The sequence below is a fragment of the Anopheles cruzii genome, chromosome X (genome assembly GCF_943734635.1).
Source record: "Anopheles cruzii chromosome X, idAnoCruzAS_RS32_06, whole genome shotgun sequence".
NCBI lineage: Eukaryota > Metazoa > Arthropoda > Insecta > Diptera > Culicidae > Anopheles > Anopheles cruzii.
In genome coordinates, this window is record NC_069143.1 from 9,960,975 (window position 1) to 9,981,333 (window position 20,359).

Consider the following 20,359-nt stretch of genomic DNA (forward strand, 5'->3'; position numbering starts at 1 on the left):
CGTCCAACCCAACGTCCCCGCTCCCCGTGGTGGCCGTGTGTTGGAATGTGCGTGCGCACTAACAGACGATAGGCACGGGATAACCGATGTTCAGTGTTCAGTGTTATTACCTCATTCACACCATCCCTTAAGCGAGCCCGCGAGCTCCACCCCATAAAAGCCATTAGAGATGCATTAATGTCCCATGAAACAATGGTCGCGCACGTACAAAGACGCCAGCCTTTCGGGGAGCTAGCACCGTTGAAGTAGCTCCATCCATCCATCCATAGCCTTCACGAGCCTTCGTAAGTGGGTCTCCGTCACTGTGACAACAATCATCAACAATTCATCGAATTGCGCGAAGCCGAACAAATCTGGTCCCCGTCCCCTGGTGGTGCTGCTGATGGTGGCTCGGAATATTTTAGTATCCGCTAGGTGTGTGTGTGCGGCAGTAACCCGCAAGGACTGCGGTGGCCGACGACGACGACGACGGGTTACTAGCAGCGGCGCATTTGGCGCGTTTCGGTTGACACGTTCGGTGACCTTTGTACCATTTGCGGCTCGTACCACCGCTACTCGCTCTCTCTCTCGCTCTCTTTCCTTCTTTCTCGCTCTGCGAAGCCATTCGGTAGTATCGGTACACTTTGATGATATGGCAACGGATATAAAAAAAAAAACAGTTCTAGGGCGTGTCTTACGTACGATGGGACCGCCGTTGGATACTGACGTGACGGGTAGTTTTTGTGAGACGAGTCGTCATCGTCTTACGATATTGGGCAACGCTCTAACGACGCTGCCTCCTGTTGGCGGGTTGAGGGTTGAGGAAACGTTGAGTAGGAAAACCGCACGGAGATAGTAAGGTTCTGTGAATTCTAGAAAGTTCCAATGGCTTGCTGGCTAGCGCACCATCCGACATCCGATTTCTACACAGCGTTGTTGTGGAGATCGGTGTTTCTGCACGCACCTGAGTGCACAGATGATTGTAGTGATTTCAGCTGATAGTCCATAAACAGCTCCCTCTCTCTTACGCTCTCTCTCTCTCTCGCGCCTATCTCTTTACAGGACAACTTCGCTTGATCGCTCAATCTAATTAGGCACCGGTGCCCCCTCATTACATCACGATCTCGGGACACCCCACTAAGTGGGAGATCTAGTCCCCCAGCCCCCGGGTCCCCGGGGCCCAAACATCACACTAAAGACACACACTGGTGGTCCGTGGCAGTGGCCGTTCCTCACCGACGCCAGTGAAACCGGAACAAAACGGGGCAACACCATGAAGACGATGACACCGACCACGGGCGAAACGCTGCGGGCCTGGCTGCTGTCGGCGCTGGTGGTGCACGGTGCCGTCGCCGGTAATCCCGACGCGAAGCGGCTCTACGACGATCTGCTGAGCAACTACAACAAACTGGTGCGACCGGTGGTCAACACCTCGGACGTGCTGCGCGTCTGCATTAAGCTCAAGCTGTCGCAGCTAATCGATGTGGTAAGTAAACCGATGGCGATGGCGGTGTTTGGGCTCCGAGACCAGTGCAATGGAGGCGCCTCTAGCCGGCGACGCGAACTGGGCGGCTTGTTTGAATGTTTGTTCTCGCTGATCCTTGCGCTTAGATCATTTGATCATTTCAGTCGAAGTCGAAGTTTCCTGGTTCAGGATTACCTGAAGCTTTCGCGTGGTCGTGGATAGTGAGGACTCGCGTTGTTCCTTCTTCAAATTTATCACTAGGACAACTCGGACTGATGCCTTTTGGCAAACAAAATGGCAAACCTCTATGACCTGTAACGAATTGTCTGCTGATGGGAAATCAAATCGTGTTCGTTCTTCACGTGCCACTGAATGATGAAGAAACGAAAAGACAACGGACGACTGGGCGTCTCCATGAAAAATGTTACCAACGACCGGGCGTCTCCACTTGACAATGGTCTCTCTCTCTTTCTCGCTGTCTTGGTCTATATTCATTCCTAATTTCGGCTCCTGTTTTCCATTTGTCACTTGTGTGTAGAACCTGAAAAATCAAATCATGACCACCAATCTCTGGGTCGAGCAGGTACGTGAAAAAAAAAAGATGTTTTTGCGATTAGTGCCATCCAAATTTAGCCTAGCCTGGCCAGCTAAGTGCAGCAGCTTCTCTGTATCTGAACTGTCAGCAACATAGCTAGATCTCAGGCTTGGTGGTTTCATTGCAAACTAACCAACCGCGTGTTTATGCTAATTTTGGTCCAAATTGTCCATTCAGTCCTGGTACGACTACAAACTGCGCTGGGAGCCGAAGGAGTACGGTGGCGTCCAGATGCTGCACGTACCCTCCGACCACATCTGGCGGCCGGATATAGTACTGTACAACAAGTAAGTACCGCTGGTACCGCCGTGTACCGCAGTAGCAGTAGCAGGCATTACTAATGATTCAAATCAAAACATAAAAGGAAAATGAAAAACAGGACATTTTACACGCGAAATTTTAAACAACTATTAAACAACTCTCTCTCTCTCTCGCTCTCTCACTGTCTACTGTCTGTAAAGACCAAAGAAGAAAACCCACGTAGACTGCGTGTATCGTTTTTTGGCCAAATGTAACGTTTTTTCTTATATACCTTATGCTCATTCCACATTATTGAAACTACTGTTCAAAAACCACCGCTGCTACTATTACTAAACCGACTACATGTACTAAAAACTACTAGTATTGCTTACTATTGCTTTCACCACTGCAATTACTGTGAGTGCAACGTTTTTTCACCCCACCCCCCCCCCCGTTTCTGCGTTCACTCGGTCCCTATTCGCCCCACCCGTGCGTGTGTGTGTGTGTGTGTGTGTGTGCCGTTGGAATGAATGTTGGGAAAGACGGGACTGGCATTGTTTTCTTTTCCGTTCACTCAGTATGTGTATGGCTGTGTGTGTGTGTGTGTGTTTGATTCATCCTCTACCCGTATCTGATCGCCTTTTTTCTTCCGTTTTGTGGCATTCATGAGAAAGTTATTCGTGAAAGCATCTCCACACACACACACACACACAGAGTGGTGTGCGACAAACGAAATGAAAATGATGCTAATTGACCGTGGATCTGTGGATCTGTTTGCAAAATAGACGATGAACAAAAACATAGCAAACGTACGAAATGAACGAGGTTTATTTACTTGCCCCTCTAAACTGTCGCATCGAACTGGTTTAAAAGATTTGCGTAAGTAAACCAAGTTTCATAGAACGTTACGTTGGTTTTGTCAATGGAATGGATACCCGCACACATTCCAAGAAAAGCAGTTCCCGAACAGCAATTGCAATGTCCGTTTGAAGTATCAGATACTTTGGGCAAATAAAACAATTGTGCTGCCTATGATCCACTCTATTCTGCGTTGGTTGGAACCATGCGCAAAAACTTTTCACCACACCGCGAATTAATGTTGCGAAATTATGTTGCCAAATTCACACTCTATGAAGTAGAATATTAAAAAAAAAAAACGATACACACAGCGATTGGATCCAGCGATCGAATGGAGTCGGAGTGCACCTTCATTTGAAACAGGCATTCTTTGGTTTCTATTGGCACACACACGGAACACGATGCTTCTGTTGTTCGTTTACTAATGGTTTACTGTAGAACCATACGATTCACACCCTGTATTTACACATTTATTTTTCTTTCTGCCCCGATGGTGTAAAAAGTGATGAACTTGGATAAATGTAGTGGAACATTTGTATTTTTGTTTCAAAAATAAAACAAAAGGTCCTTGCGGTTGACCTAAAGTTTCTTCCGGGCGAGGTTTTTATGTCGCTATCGAAGTCCCCTGGGTGCACTTAGCGTGTTTCCATATTTTGTATCATAAAAGATAAAAGAGAAATATGGATGTCCTTTCTGTGGGGTGCTGTAATTACCAGTCTGCCGGTAGATATATCTCACAGCATCAAACAGCAATTGACTGCATGAAGCCGTTGGTCATTGTAAGGAATTGATCGATGAATCAAAACTAAAATAATATGGAATCCAAGTCTCCCCGTAACTGCTTATGCGGCTGTGTACAACTGGCAACAGTTTGCAAACATGATAAAACATGACGTTTCTACGTTTAAAAATTAGAGGAACACAAACCACAAACATTGAAAACATCTCGACGTACCTGAGTAAACGCCCATTGGAACGATAACAGTTTATTAATACATGTTCAACATAAAAAGAACCCTCATAAACCTACTTCATTCGAACCTGGATAAGCGAGCAATAAATCAAAACGCATTTCACGCATCAGCGCGCATTTTGCAGCGTTTAAACTATTCAACCGTGACTCCAAAGGAATTACTAGGCGCAGAATTAAACTCGCAAATCGAGAAAACAGCTTGTTCTTATCCACGTTACGAAGGTAACTTATGCAGCACGTATGGCCCCTTTTACAATTTGTTACCCAATTTAATTAAAAAAAAAAAAACACAAAAAGCCTTTCACGGTTCATGATAACTATAAACCCCGTTTTTAAATGTCCCAGTGCCGACGGCAATTTCGAGGTGACGTTAGCAACAAAAGCAACCATATACTCCGAAGGTTTGGTTGAATGGAAACCTCCTGCCATTTATAAATCATCATGTGAAATTGACGTAGAATATTTTCCATTTGATGAACAAACATGCGTATTGAAATTTGGAAGTTGGACATATGATGGTTTTAAGGTAGGTTTCTATGATGTTCATCCGTTGGTTTTTTTAACTCTGAAAATAAGCAATAGTAAATAACCACAAAAACTCACACATAAAATAACCACTATCTCTCTTTCTTGCTCTCCCTTTCTCTCTCTCTCCAATTTTTATCTGTTCTTTTTAAATTATGTTTGATTTTCCGTTGCTAAGTCCTTCTTATGTGTACATTTTAGTTGTCCATTTGCTGTAGCTAATTTTGCTTTGTTCGTTCACCGAGCAGATTTTTAGAGAATTAATTAATTGACTATTGATAGCGTACCTACCATTCAATGCTCCGGATCCTTTGTCCTTTTGTTTTGTTTGTCCCCTTTTCAGAAAGGTTTTTGTCTTTCGAATGTCGAAATCTTTTGTTTTGTTTTCTTTATGATTTATGTTTTGAATGGCTTTTTGTTGATTTGTTTTTGGTAAGTTTTCTCTTTTAGAATGCGTATCAATAACATTTCTTGTTGCGTTGATTGCATTTTAGTTACTTTTCCGTCTGTACAATCCTCTTCATTGATCCACACTTCAAGAAACTTTTTCATAACTCCTCCTTCCCACTCTCTACTACTCCAAAGAGTCCTACGCTTTTTAAGCACACGGAAATAATATAAAAAGCTGTAAATAGTTAAACAACCCAATCAAAAACCAACACGATGTATAGCAAGCCAAACCATCAGTTCATCAGCAAAATGTATTTATCGTAATTGTTCCTCTGAATCTCTTTCGCTCTCTCTCTCTCCCTCTCTCGCCTTGTTTATGTTTATTGTTTTGTTTTAATTCATTTATCAAATACAACCAAAATTTCTCCGAACTATCGGTAATCCCAGTGCGCCAGAACATAATAAAAGCGACTCGGCCGCTAATTTCACCAAAGAAACAAAACGAATATGGAAACCCAATCAAATGGAAAGATGAGAAAACGAGGACAACTAAAAAAAAAAGTTCGTAGAGAGTAAAATTCCAACCAGCAAGAGCATAAGCATAAGACAATCGAATATTCAAAGGAACAAAGCCAGCAATAATAATTGCAAAAACAACCACTACCAGAAAAACAACTTATTGAAATATTCAAGCATTTCCCATGTACAAGATCGGTAAACCGTTGAAATAATTTGTTCGATCGTACACAGGCAGGCGACCAGGTTGTCACCTTTCCCATTTCGCATCCGTTTATCAATGAGCCATTTTTACGATTACATAACATTCCTCCAATTTCTGCAACAATTCATTTCACGGTTCCTTCAGTTCATTTCACTACACTGGGTACAATGTATGCTTTAAGTTTAAGTTCTTCAAACAAAAACAATTATTTTGGTTAAACATATAAAAGACTTATCGGTTTCTAATATAAATAATAACAGATTGGTGAAAGCTCATCTCTAAGGATAATTAAACATGATTGATTGCGTTCTGTATCAAATATAAGATATTTGGTATATTATGTTCGATACAGAATATTCTGTATTTTAAATGCGATTACTTGACGTTCCATTGTTGAGATGCACAAACAAATAGTGAGTAACACACCTCTTGAATGTTCGACAAATATAGTGGCTACCATGCTTTATTTACAATACCTGTTTTGATTTATCCCTGAAAATAAGATTTAACCTGGGTAATTCGGAACAAACTAAAGCTTTCTCAGCTACGCGGACATCTAACTACACAGGTTTCTGTGTGGCATCTTAATACATACTGCGCTGCCCTTCGTTAGATATGAAAATACATTGCATTGTCGTTCGATTTTTATCATTTTGATCAGTCCCTTTATTTATTGGCTCATTTCTCTAGGGATTGTAAGTTTTCTGTTATGGTAAGGTTTCAATACTATAATCTTGTTTATCTTTATTTTATATTTTCATTATTTTGTATTTTTTATATAGCTGTGCTCAAAATTTATTCTTTTGTATTATTGTATAATGCTCCTGGATATGAGTTTCGTATTCATAAGAGCTAAGCCTTCTGTACGAAGATGCAAAACGTATTTAATCGCAACGTGTGTTTATTTTGTATAGGCCACTGAAACAATTCGCAAACTTCGCACACAAGTTATTTAAATCGTCGGTTCATGTTCGTGTACCTACACAGCATCCAAGCTCATACAGTAAAGCGTGCGTATAGGGTGCGTATTGTATCTCTACCATCGTTACCATTTCTTTTTTCACATGACGGTTGATGAACAGGCCTATGTCCTTTGATGTGTACCTTATCTACCTCTAGCGCTCAACCATATCATCTCAACCATGTTCGATTTGTAAATATACTTATTTCGAACATAAAAAGTTCAACTGAAGGTATACAAAATGTCTAAGCTAAAGACACTAGATGCCGCAAGATTTACCTTTCCTTATAACATGAACCATTTTTGTTATAAACAACATACAACAATTTACCACAACAAAACTTATCTATTAGAAACAATGCCCCATCCACATCCAATACATATGGTAAAGTGAAACTGAAATGTGTTCACTTTGGAAAGACTAAATTTGACAGTTTACAGTTATTGACATTGATTTATTGATTGCAGTATGTATAGATTAATTATCATATTGGAAGCAATAAATACAACTGTCTATGTCTACATATACAGGCATCCATCTATAGCGTTATAAACAAAAGATATGATATGATGTGTTACTATGTGTTCCTTTCGAATTTCTGAGTATTCATATTACACCTTTTTCTAGCAAAATGCTCCCCATACATCGTACCTGCTTCTCGCCACTCTCTCGCTTTGTCTACCATTATCTCTCTTTCTCTCTCTCTATCTCTCTCTATTTCTCTCTCTCTCTCTCTATTTCTCTCTCTCTCTCCCTCTCTCTCTCTTTGCCTCTTCGCCGTTGTCTTTCAGTCAATTTCTCTTTTCTCATTCTCCTTTTCTCTTCTTGTTTCTATCTTCATGTTTATTCTTTATCTCAATTACACAATATTTTCCTTCTCTCCCTCCCTCACTCTTTATCTTTCTTGCTCTCACACACATTCGATAAATGGTGTGTTACTTTCCAATGAATCTTCGAATTACTTTACACATATTCAGTCTTATACTTCAACGTCGTCACTTGCCCTGACACACGAGAGTTATGACCAGTAATGACAGGGCCTTTCAACTTATGTAATTTTACTCTTTTATAAAGTTAGTTTCTAGTTTACATTGATCCTTTTCTTACATTTGCAGCCACTATACTATGAATCTTTGAAAATTTTAAGATTTTCAATCACTTTGTACATTATTTTCATCATATTCTCAATGGATGGAAACAAAGTGGACGGAATCGGTTCACATTTGTTTAGCGAATTTCTTCGCTGTACGAGCAAAACCGCAATGATCATTTACGGAATTTTTCATTTTAACTAACAAGCCGCTAAATCACAAGACTTTGCCTTGAAAATGTTTACAAAAATTTATTTATTACGGTGGATATATCCCCGTAAAACATTAGCAATTCAACCTTGTGATTCAAACAATTCCCTTATGTACGTAAAGAAACCTCCTTCAAGCAAACCTCCTAATTAAAAACCTTCAAACCTAAGCAAAAACGTTTATGTTTGTTAAATTCCATTACATAAACTTAGTTATTGGTAGGTCAGAAATCCTATAAAATAGAAATGGCGAACGATGCACATTAAAAAAAAAACTAAATAAAACCTACATAAAAACGGAACGAATATAGGGGTAATTGTTATATTAGTTATCCAGCTTATATGAACCCTAGGTGGGAAATGGGAGCTTAAAGAGTTAAAAGTATAGACGATGTTGTTATTATGAACGAAAATTTATTATCAGATATATTGCTTTTATTGGAAATATTTGATAATGGATAAAAGAATTAAATACATTTTTGTCTAAATATTTATACATGTCTATTCACTTTTAATTTTTTGGTTTACATTCTCTCTTCTGTTCATTTTCTTATCTGTTCATGCCAACTGACACCACTTCATACTGTACTTCATACTACCGTATTATTTCTCTGTAAATCTGTTAATTTGTACGTTAAATCTACATTCTTATCACTTCGTTGTGTTTTTTCTCTCGATTTCTCGTTTTGTTATTTTTGTTTAACTCTACTCATTCTTACGTTCAACTCTCCACCAAAGCAGGTTTAAACAGTGTTATGCGTTTCTCTTCTTTCCACAGTGCTGATGGTCATTATGAAGTAACCCTAATGACCAAAGCAACCGTTTATAATAATGGTATGGTCATTTGGCAACCACCAGCCGTTTACAAATCGTCCTGTTCGATCGATGTTGAATATTTCCCTTACGATGTACAGACATGTGTTTTGAAATTGGGCAGCTGGACCTATGACGGGTTTAAGGTGCAAGAAATTTTTTCATTCTATTTCTCTCCATCTTAAAACAAAACTCAATTACCTACCACAACGAAAACAAAAAAAATCCACCAACGAATAAAAAAATTATAGCAATATTCCTCCTCCTTTATCTAGATTTTTTGTTTGTTTACCTTTCAAAGTATCTACTTATCGATGTCCAATCCTCGTCTCCTCGAGTTTACACTTTTGTTGACTTACTGTTTGATTGGTTTAGTATCTGGTATTCTTTTACACTAGGATTACAAATCCTGTATTTCTTCCTATCGATATACAATATTTTCCATTTATTTCCGAGCTATGACATACGGAAGAAAACCTTCGAATGTTTACATAGTTGTACGTGAATAGTTCAGTTTATTATTGATCGCGTGTTTGATGGACAAGGCGTAAAATTCAGTTTAAGTTTCAAGTACATTCATTAGTTTTAGATTTTAGTTTTTTCTCTTTGTCTTGCGTACTCTTTGTACTACTTCATCCTAATTTGAAACTTCAACTTTATCTCGCGTATAAGTTGATGCATCCCTTACCGTGCACCTATTTTGGACTGAGTCAAGCATTTTCTTAGCAGCAACAGCGCAACGGAAAGTGTTTTGTTGTTGTCTCTTGTTTGTGACGTGCCTAGCGTTCTGTTTAGAAAATGTTTTTGATTTATAATTCCATGTTCTCAAGTTAACGGTTTATTTTTGTTTTACATTATCTTTTATGTTATCTTATGATTCATGATTGTCTTAAAATGGCGAGGAAATTTATCGTTTGGTTTTAAATCATTTTTGATGTTTTTTGTTTTGTACCGCATACAGCTTCGTTATGTTGAAACATAATGTCCTGGCAATGGTTTCTTGTTAAGTTATGGTATTCAACTGAACGCATTTACACTTACTTTTGCATAGATCCAATATAGCGTTCGTGTGTAGCTTTATATAGAGCATTTGTAACTACGTATACGGATGTCCTTCGTTCACATGTTCTAGCATATCCCATACTGCTTTGGCATGGGAGTGAACAAAAAAGGTGAAGAAACAGTTGCTATGACGTACTGTTTGATGCTACATTTTTATTAAAAGTACGGTTACGCATCATATAATATCTGCTATTGCTGTGATTGTAAATTTGATATTACTTCGGTTTCGTTTTTGATAAAGAGACTTTTTGGTGTTTTTCAGCAACATCATTTATTTAGTAATAAAAAGCTGCCGCTAACTAATGAACAGACATAAAAAACGACATTTAAATCTAATGCAAGCAAAGTGCGGAAAGGTTATGCCTTCATTCAAACGCGTATGCTAGAAAATATGTTAACACAATGGACATGGTTGTTTAGTACGTATATTCTTATTGTATTAGGCCTCGACTACTGAGTTAAATTGTGTTATTAATATTTCCGTTATAGCACGAACGATGCAACTTGTTTATTTCGTCTGTCGCAACTGTCCTGACGTTACTGAACCGAGTAACGTATTGAACGTTTGATAATGCATCCCTAGCAAATAATTATAGTAAATTTTTATTATTTACAGCACTGCAGCATACTGTAGGACTTACCAAAACTAGCTGACAGACATCTCCCTAGCCGGTATACAATTATAATTTTATAACTAGAATTTGTTTATGTCAAATAAACAAGAATAGAACACTATGTTGACACTATATATTTAAACGATTTACAATTCCAAAAATTGCTGTAATCTTCAAACCGAAACGAAATATATGAGGTATCGAGAAGCTAACAAACAACAATTAATACTAAACAGGGGATCATAAACTATTTACAAAATGTTTTCGTAACTTATTTCAATATGGCGAACAAACATTGGTACCGATATATCCGTTTTCTATGTATTTGCAAGATATTTATGTTGAATGGTTTTGTTTTTGTGTTGTTTCGAGTATGTACATATTTGCGACGTTTTCCTAATTGTATCCATTATAATTTTCTTTTTACTATGTGATTGTTTTCTATCACCCGCCATATGTTTATTTACAAAAAAAAACAGATTACTTTAATTTAATTTATAAAACTTCAAAACAAAACGAAACTAAATAATGCTAAAAGTATCTCCACATTTTCTTTAATCTTACCATTGAAGGACAGAGTAAGAGCATTTGTTTGACTTAAAGTAAACGTGGCAATGGGAAACCAAATTTTACTGCAACCAAATTTACGATGTTTGATAGAAATGGTCTGCATGCGTTGATGCCATGGACAGACATGATAATAATAGTGCGTAATATACTAAGTATCAAATAAAAAACCTTGTTTCGCTAATCGCTCTTGGACAGGGACTGGCAAATTCCAAAGCTAACCAACATGTTCGAATGGTTTCTTATGTGGTTGACGGCCAGATGGGCGTAGTTTTTGTTCTTCAATGCTTTGCATGAGAACATTAGAAAAGCATATAAACGTAAAATCATCCTAATCAATTATACACATATTTTATCTTAAAGCTGATTTTATTCATAGTGAGATAAATTGTAGCCATCACGCTTGGGAAAGCAAATTTCCCCTTTGCCAGTCCTGTCTTGTGTAAAGCTGCATATTGTTTTTATCCCACTGTGATTTATCATTTGGTATTAAGTATAGATAGATATACTCTCTATTCGACGTTAAATGGGAAGCCTGTATAGAAAAAAGAGACCGATCGAACCAAACTTATTCCACCATGTGAACCCGTGTTTGAAATATAAAACCTTCTTCGCATCATGATTTTGTTACTGAAAGTAAACGAGAGTTCACACATTATAGAACAAACAAGCTATGCCGTGATAGCTATGCAGGATAGGTGAACAACACGTACGAAGTCTTCGTGCTTTTTCAATCAGGTTTGTTTTAATCTATAAAAAAAATCAATTAAGTTTGTGTTTACTCTTAATTGGTGTCTTCAATTCGTAATTCGTAAATTCATGAATAATGTCTATGTTCCATCGAAAATTTGAAATAATCGTTAGGCCAAAAGGCAGCACCTTACGATGGACCACTTTCTTCAAATGACACCCCACCACTTCTGTTGCCAATTTCTAATTCGTAATTATTTATGGTGATTCTACGCATTTACTCTATAAGCTGTTGAGGACCATGCACCTACACCAAATGATACAAGTTGATGTTTACTGTTATTTACTATTCACAACCAATCAAAATTTGTGCTCCCAATATCTGTAGAACCAAACAAAGTTAGAGAGACAAATGAGAGACAATGGAAGAGCCTTTACAACAGTGAATTGTACGACGACCTTACTGTGTACGTCTCGCTAGGCTCCGATGGGCTGTCATGGTGTCATGAGAATGGCGGACGACGAACTAGCCCCCGTAAAGTCTTCTTGGGCTGTCCAGAAAGACACAGGACACAGGGGACATGGTAGGCCCGTTTGCGATGGTGCATCGTTATCGATGCAAGACCTCCGCCCGTTGATAGAATAAATAACGCTCGTCGTTGTCACGCAGCGGCTCGATGGGTTCGATTTCCTTAGATCGGCGTGGCCAACAACCGCACCCGTAAAAACACAACGTTACAGTGAGCAACAAAGATTATCTCATTGTTGCGGGGCAAGACCGCTCGGTGGTTGTAATTGGCCGGTAAGCCAAAGAATCACTTGGCAGATGGCTAACGAAGAAGCTTGCATAAGGGCGTTGTTCCGGGAAGATAGTCTACCCTATACCTGATCCCGGCTCAACACAACATACGCGTCTTCTTTGGTGTACTGCAAGAGGGAAGAAAAAATTATTCAAAACCTGTGTCAACCTTTCTTTCTATCTGCTCTCTAAAATTTTCCATTTCTTTCACTGTTCTGTTCATTATGTTTTTCTCTATTTTTTCCTCTTTCACAGTATATTCTTTCTCTGCAGCTCGTTCATACATACACACACCCCCTTTCTTCATTCCTTGCCGGTCTTGTTAGTTCCATTCACACTTTCTTCTTACCACTTTGCGATGACTTTTGTGAACTTTTGCAGATTTAGAACAATATAGCGATAAAAGATAAAGATGTTGACAGCACTAGTTCTCCATCACATCACACCCAGACTAAAAACAATTTAAAAATGTAGCGTTAAGTTAGATTTGATTTCTTAAGCGTCATGGCTATATGTTTTCGTCCATCCTTTCGTTCTACTTTTGCGTTGCCTCCAATGCTATCGGTTGATTGTGTTTCCGTATCTTCCCATCACTTTCACCTTGCTCTTTAGCAGAGTTTCAATTTATACAACGCTACAACGTTGAGGTTTATCGGCGAAGCGATCAAATGGATTTGTCCATCGTAAGTTGGCATTGATAGTTTGGAACTTTTGCTCTACGCTGATTTTCCAACTCATTACGGGCGTGTTTTCTTCTTCGGGTGATACTAGCAAATGAAGATTGCCGCATGTCCTGTTAAACTTCTGGACCCTTTTAAATCGTCCTATGTAACCTTCCATTTGTATTTGGATTTTCATACTATTTATTGTAAGGGTGTCCAGATATCCAGAATAAATGTTGTGTTCCGTTGGCCTATACAACAATCTGCATCTGCAGCTCACCGGTTTCAACCGGCGTTTCTCCTCTCCAAAGCCGCTCGAAACATTCCCTCTCTATCCTCTCTATCTCTGCGTTTCACTATCTGTTTTTCTTTTACTTCCGGCTTACTCTCTCTCTCTAACACTTCACATCACAGCTATCTCTTTCTCTTTCATTTTCGCACACACACAGAGCGCTCACTTGTGGTCGTGCCGGGGCGTGCTTCTGATAGGTGCCTTGTTACTAGATTAAACTAAAACCTACTAGCTACTACTCAACTGTCTGTCTCGATTTTCGTACCCTCGTAGGGCCCAGAAATATCGCTACCGCAAGAGGGAAAACAACGACGGAACTAAAAAAACATTTTTGCCCAAGCTTTTCTTTTAATCTTCTCCAGCGTTTGGTTCAATGTTGTTGATGTTCTCATTACAGTAGATGTTGATGTTGGGTCGGCCGACTCGAGCCGAACCGGTGGCGGACCGAAACTAGAACACAAAAAAATTTACGACGCACCTGTGAAGCGATCCCATAACGTGTGTTTTGCGTGCGAGAAAATGGCGACGATGACGATCTGTTATGTGCCTGTGCATGTAAGCTTACGGTTTTTTTCATTGGCGACCCATAGCATACTTTTAACTGTGATTACCATTACCATTCTCCACCCGTGTGCAGTTGCTACAATGTAACGAATGTTTGCAAGCATAGTTTCGAGGACGAAAAACTTCACGTACGCGCGTTTCTTAGTGTACCACTGTTTTTTGCAGTACCACCTCCAGTTGTTGCAAAAGCAAGCTGCATCTCTGACTTCGCCTCGGCTAGGAAGCATATTCTCATTCTCTGTTACATTCAAGCGACATTCAGCTATGAGCGATTTGAGCGACCATCGTTTATGATTTTTACGTTTGCTCCTCCGAGCCGTTTGCTCACCGTAGCGTTTGTTTCGAACCATACATGTGCTCTTGTATCTGGCGTGCGTTTTTTCTGGTTGTTGTTTTTGTATTATGGTTTGTTTTAAGGTTTCTCTCCTCTTGGCATTCGTTTCTATGCGCTGGACAACTCATCCAACCCTAAAGCAGCTGCCATGCAGCAAATTAAATGAAAATGCTAAACAAACAATAGTTGATAAAACACCGATAACAATACTCCACATAAAGCCTCTACCGTCGTTTGCAACGAAGGTGTTAACCGATGCAACCGATGAACGCGGTTGCCCTAACAAAAACTACTCAATATTCGTTAAAAAGGTACATTTACGTAATGGCGTACGAGTCAAAAAAACCCAAAATCCGTCGGCGAACTGTCAAGTCAACGCTAACGCCGAAAACTAAATCCTATGAAAATTAATATGAATTGTTCATCTTTAAACGTTTTTTTTTGTTTTCGTTTTTGCACCTCCGTGGTTATGTTACAACTACATCACCTCACCATTACCCACCATTACCCACCCACCAGTGTATTACCAGTGTTTTCGTTCCATTTTATCGGTCCCACCTTGGCCATTCCATGGATTTCCATTTCTCCACTCTTCGGTTCCACCTAACATTCGTTCATCACGTTTCGCATAGCCAACTCGACTCAACTCTGCTTCGTAGACTCACATAGCATACCAGTCCAGTAGTAGCTGATTCCGATCAGATTTAGCAGCTATCGAACAACAAAACAAAGCCAGTACTTGGTTGATTACATATGTTTCATTGTTCGGTTCGGCATAGATCAAACCCCAATCAAACCCCGGTAGTCCTAAGGATGTTACAAAAAGCACACCACACTCGCGATGTGCACTCGCATCTCATCAATTCGCCTGACACAACTTTAAACGATAGCATCCCCAATAGCGTCCCCACCAGGACTCGCTCAGCTCAGCTCCGCAAACATGTGCTCCTTCACTCCACATTCCTTCGCCCGAATCCGAACTTCCACACTTCGCTTGGTTTCGCGTTTTTCATCATTTTTCTTCACTCCTCTGCAACGCAAAAGAATGCGCAGCGTGCCTGCCATCGAGAGCATGCCGAGAGCGGCTTCTAGATAGAGTTATCATGTCATCTGTCCTGCCTGCGTGGATGTTCATGCATGCATGTTTGCAGCTATCGTTCCGCCATCGATTTTTGTCGTTTGAATGTTTTCTTTGTTTGCTACTTTCGGTTTATATTGTGTTCTTTCATCACTTTCAAGCGAAACTTTATCACTTCCACTTCGTTGCTTTGTCACTTCCACTTCTTGTGTTCCCAATGTTTTACCTTAATCCTAATCCTAATCCTCTCGTTTATTTCTATGTTGGACTTCTACTTCTACTTTGCGTCTTCTATGTTACCGTTTATTTTTCTTCTATTACATTCATATTGAAGCGGAAACTCATTGCGCTGTGGTGTGTAGTGTGACACAAACTGCACGGGTTCGACATGTCCTTAACTCTCATTTGGTGTCGTTCGTCTCGTTATGCAACTACTTCAATTGCGCTCCGGTAGTTTGTCGTATTTTTCGCTTGGTAGTTCATCCAGCATGTTCGGCCTGTCTTAGCCCTTCGGCCAGGAGGATTCAGGTTTGGGTGTTTGTTTGGTTTACTGTACGGATTGTCTACCACACTTTCTTAATTTCTGTTTCTTTTCTTTGCTTTGGTCTTGTATTTCATTATTGAACGAGTCACCCGTACCCTCTTCCCTTGTGTTTCTTCCTCCGAACTTAAACTACTTGTTCAAACCATATAGATCAAATATATACAACATCTTCCATTATCCCCCTCCCCCCCACCCACCCCTTCTTTCAAACTGTCTTAACTCCACTAGCACCCATCCTTATGTTACTCTTAGCCGTAATTCACTTATACCACCGCAAAGACCAAACATGAAAAGAAAAATCATTCATATACATATCCAACATTCCTAACAACACACCATCAGCACCAGAAATACCCCATACATGAATATGCTAAATACTTACAAAACAACTTTAACGATGCATTACTTTTTCGCCTCTTTTTCGACGTTCGGCCACCTTCCGCAAAAACTCTCGTAAACGAAAACAAACAAATCGGTTCCGGTGTTTTGCAAATAACGTAAAACACACACCCGCACGCACGCACGCACGAACACCAATTCGGTTTTTGTACTAAACCGCGGTCAAACGAAAATCCTGCGAAAATCCAAACGAAACGAAAACCCAGGTCGACCTGAGGCACATGGACGAAAAATCTGGTAGCAACATCGTAGACGTCGGTGTCGATCTGTCCGAATTTTACATGTCTGTAGAGTGGGACATCCTGGAGGTGCCGGCAGTGAGGTAATGTATCAACCGAGTGCAACCGGCTATCGAAAGGGCTCTAGTGCAAACGTGTTACCCTGTATCATCTTCCGGGTGGACAGGAATGAAAAGTTCTACACCTGCTGTGACGAACCGTACCTTGACATCACGTTTAACATCACGATGCGACGCAAGACGCTTTTCTACACCGTCAACATTATCATTCCGTGCATGGGCATCTCGTTCTTGACGGTGCTGACGTTCTACCTACCATCGGACAGTGGAGAAAAGGTGAGCGAGGCTGCGAGCTCACCACCTAGCACCTCCCCGCAGTGCCGCTAAACTCCGTTCCTGCCTTCTAGGTTACGCTCTCGATATCGATCCTGATTAGTCTCCACGTGTTCTTCCTGCTGGTAGTCGAAATCATTCCGCCAACGTCGCTAGTTGTGCCTTTGCTGGGGAAATATCTGATATTTGCAATGATACTCGTCTCCATTAGGTAAGTTCCTTTTTATTATAATTGCCCCGAACGAAGCCAGGTTTGTCAGTCCCGGGAGTCCCGGGTCGGCCAACTTGTCACTGGAGCACTGGATGGAGCAGTAATCATTTCGTTTTCTCTCTAGTATATGCGTCACGGTTGTGGTGTTAAATGTGCACTTCCGGTCTCCACAGACACATCGAATGGCACCGTGGGTGAAGACGTTTTTTATAGGCAAGTTTTGGCCACAGGCAGGCCGGTGATCGGTATTCGGATCCGATATTCTTAGCATTCTAACTCTTTGCAGATTTTTTACCTCGTTTTCTCTTCATGAAGCGTCCACCGTACATTGAGAACCACAGGTGAGTGCGGCCGTAGGTTTGCCTTGCTCAATCTTGCTCGGTTCAGTTCCCGTTTCCCAGTTTGAGTTCTCGAATCTCTGTCGTTTTCGTTTCGCTTTAGTGCATTTCACGGGCCTTGTTTGCCTTACTCTGTTTGTCTCTCTATTTGTCGATGCTTTTGTACAATGCAGGGCCTAAATTGTACGGCGAAGGGGAGAAGAGGTGTGAAGAGAGGTATTCTAGAAAAGGGGGGGGGGGGGGGGGACCGGGACGAAGCTACCCATATCTTTTCTCTCGCTCTCTCTAGGACGCCACCTGTCTAGCGTTGTCTTTCTCTATTTCATTCTTTTTCTTTCTCAACGATTTTTTCTTCCCATCTTTGTTCTACCTATCTCTGGCTGTCGTTTCGAATACTTATCGCATAAATGCTTGTCTATTACCTCTAGATTCTCCGTATTATTACTAACATAACGTTTAGCAAAAAAAAGAACATTATTTTTCTAGTAGACGGTTATGCCCGTCTTTACCTCGCGCTCTTTTAACGGTATTAAAGATTTCAATTAACGGTTCAAAGACGATACGTCGACGATCGGCGATACGTGAACTATTTCCGGAAGGAAGGTTCCGAAGATCGGAGGATGTCTTTTTGGCACAAAGTCAGTACCTGTTGCTTAGTATCTTGCGAAACTGATCAATTCACTTTATCATTATCATTGCTTATGATCATTGCTTGCTACAAACCTGTAGTATTGAAGTAACGAATGGGTTTACATTAAAAAGTACTTGCGAATAGTGGACCAAGTGGTGCAAGCTCACCCGTATCACGCTAACTGTCGGATCGCACCAGGTCGGATCGTGTTGACTTCACTAAATAAACCGTCGTGAAATTAGCAATAGTAATAATATATACTACTCTCTGCAAGGCGTTTTTGTGTGTTGATGTGTTTACTAACTATTTATAATAAATTTACCTTTATCGTGCATTTAATTACACACCCACACATACGAACATGAACTCACCGTCGGAATGGAGGGTTTACCTAATAGCGTTACTAATACTACATACATCGAAAGAATGTTAAACTTTAAGCCAATCGAATACGCGACCCAAAAAGGCGTACACGATGTCGCCGAAAAAAAAAAGCCCATCGTTATCAGCTGTGCAACACCACTGTGCTACCTTGAAACAATGGGTGACTAAACACCTCATTACTCTACTCTGTTTCTTTTCTCTTCTCTACGTTTTTGCTCTCTCTCTCTCTCTCTCTTTCTCTTTCTCTCTCTCTCTCTTTCTCTCTCTCTTTATTCGGAATTACCTGCTTGTTGTAGAAAAATGCTATCAAAAGACCTACACGCTTGCTTTTATCCTTATTACTCATCTACTACGTTAAATCGCGTAGCTCGTTTTGCTAGTAGGACACCGTCTAAAGAAGGCCTGTCTCCGTCAAGGTATTTATGATAGACTAATGTTTAACTCTCATTTTTTTCTTGTTCTCTCTCTCTTTCTCTCTCTCTCTTTCTCTCTCTCTCTTTTTCTCTCTCCTTCTCTCTCATTTCTCTCTATGTCTATATCTTTGATCTCTTTTGGTACACCTTCTCATTATTCATCGTTTTGAAAACACGATACACTCATACTACCGTTCTTTGCTTTGTTTCTATCCTTTAATTTTTTAATTCACGTTTTAAATAACATGTTTTCCATGTATATCATTTCTTTTTCTTACCTATTCTGATGCCTTTTTTGGACATTTGCTTCGACCTTAATTTTACGTTATGTGATCTTGATGTATTTTCCTTTTTTTGTGCTTAACTGTGATCGTTGATACATACCAAAAAAATTAATCACATAACTCATCTCTCATTTGTGCATTTCTTTCTTTCAACATATGTTCAATGTTCCAACACACAACATGTCAAATCAATTGCAAACACACAAACAAACAAACACACTGCGCCCGAACCCGCTGTATGGATTGCTTTGGTGGCGATAAAAAACAAATAACACTTTACTCCCTCGTTGTCCCCGATTCACACGATTTCTCCTACGATTAACCACGATGCACCGCCCCTCCCCCCTGACCCATGACTCCCCATGGCTCCTCTGCCCTTGACAACAAACCGTCGCAACTTATAGAGTTCATTTTCAATTGCATAGTCTGTCCGGCACCGGCCCGTTCGGCGGAAGCTGCCAGATCCACGGGCCGATCCAGCTGCCGCACTCCGAGTCGGAGGAGCTGTCCATGTCGACGGCCGCCGACACGGCCGTACCGTCGGGGCTGAAGAGCCCCGCCTTCAAGCAGCCCGCCTTCTCGCACAGTGTCTGCTCCACCGAGGGGCACCGGAGCTGCTTCTGCGTCCGGTTCATCGCCGAGCACACGAAGATGCTGGAGGACTCGACCAAGGTGAGTAGTCGGAGGTGGCGTTCTGGACGGAAGGAAGGGAGGTTTGGACCAGCAGTTTCCGTCTGCGTCTGTCTGTCTGTCTGTCGTGCGCAGGTTAAGGAAGATTGGAAGTACGTGGCCATGGTGCTGGATCGGCTGTTTCTGTGGATCTTCACGCTGGCGGTGCTGGCCGGCACGGCCGGGATCATCCTGCAGGCACCGACCCTGTACGACGACCGGATACCCATCGACAAGACGTTCGACGAGCTGGCCACCTCCACCGTTGTCCGCTGCCCTCCACAATAGCGTACGACCGCCACACTGCCACCCCTCGCGGGCTTCGGCTTCACCTTCAGTCTGCTGGTCGTACCGTGCGTGTGTGTCTGCGCGATGGGACTGAGTGCCTGCCTTTTGCTCTACGATCGGCTCCTGTTCACAGGCCGCCCGATT

General features: G+C 40.9%; 1 protein-coding gene across 3 annotated transcripts; it reads left to right on the forward strand.

Annotated features, from left to right (window-relative positions):
• The first annotated feature begins 1,252 nt into the window (after nt 1-1,252).
• LOC128274320 (acetylcholine receptor subunit alpha-like) lies at nt 1,253-20,215 on the forward strand. 3 transcript variants are annotated; one of them, XM_053012476.1, is made up of 12 exons: nt 1,253-1,465; nt 1,983-2,027; nt 2,217-2,326; nt 4,456-4,636; nt 16,633-16,748; nt 16,832-17,000; nt 17,072-17,208; nt 17,333-17,421; nt 17,495-17,549; nt 18,858-18,977; nt 19,684-19,930; nt 20,024-20,215. In XM_053012476.1, the coding sequence occupies exons 1-12, from the start codon at nt 1,253-1,255 to the stop codon at nt 20,213-20,215; spliced, it is 1,674 nt and encodes a 557-aa protein (XP_052868436.1). The 3 variants fall into 3 exon arrangements, with proteins under 3 accessions (XP_052868436.1, XP_052868442.1, XP_052868451.1); XM_053012482.1 differs by lacking the exon at nt 4,456-4,636 and adding an exon at nt 8,787-8,967 and having other exon boundaries at nt 1,262-1,465; XM_053012491.1 differs by lacking the exon at nt 18,858-18,977 and having other exon boundaries at nt 1,262-1,465.
• Nucleotides 20,216-20,359: the final 144 nt, after the last annotated feature.

Coding starts and splice junctions, on each gene's coding strand:
- LOC128274320 (XM_053012476.1), top strand. CDS start 1,253: ATGAAGACGATGACACCGACCACGGGCGAAACGCTGCGGGCCTGGCTG. Junction 17,422..17,494: donor GGTGAAGACGTTTTTTATAG/GCAAGTTTTGGC, acceptor AACTCTTTGCAG/ATTTTTTACCTCGTTTTCTC. Junction 19,931..20,023: donor TGCTGGAGGACTCGACCAAG/GTGAGTAGTCGG, acceptor TGTCGTGCGCAG/GTTAAGGAAGATTGGAAGTA.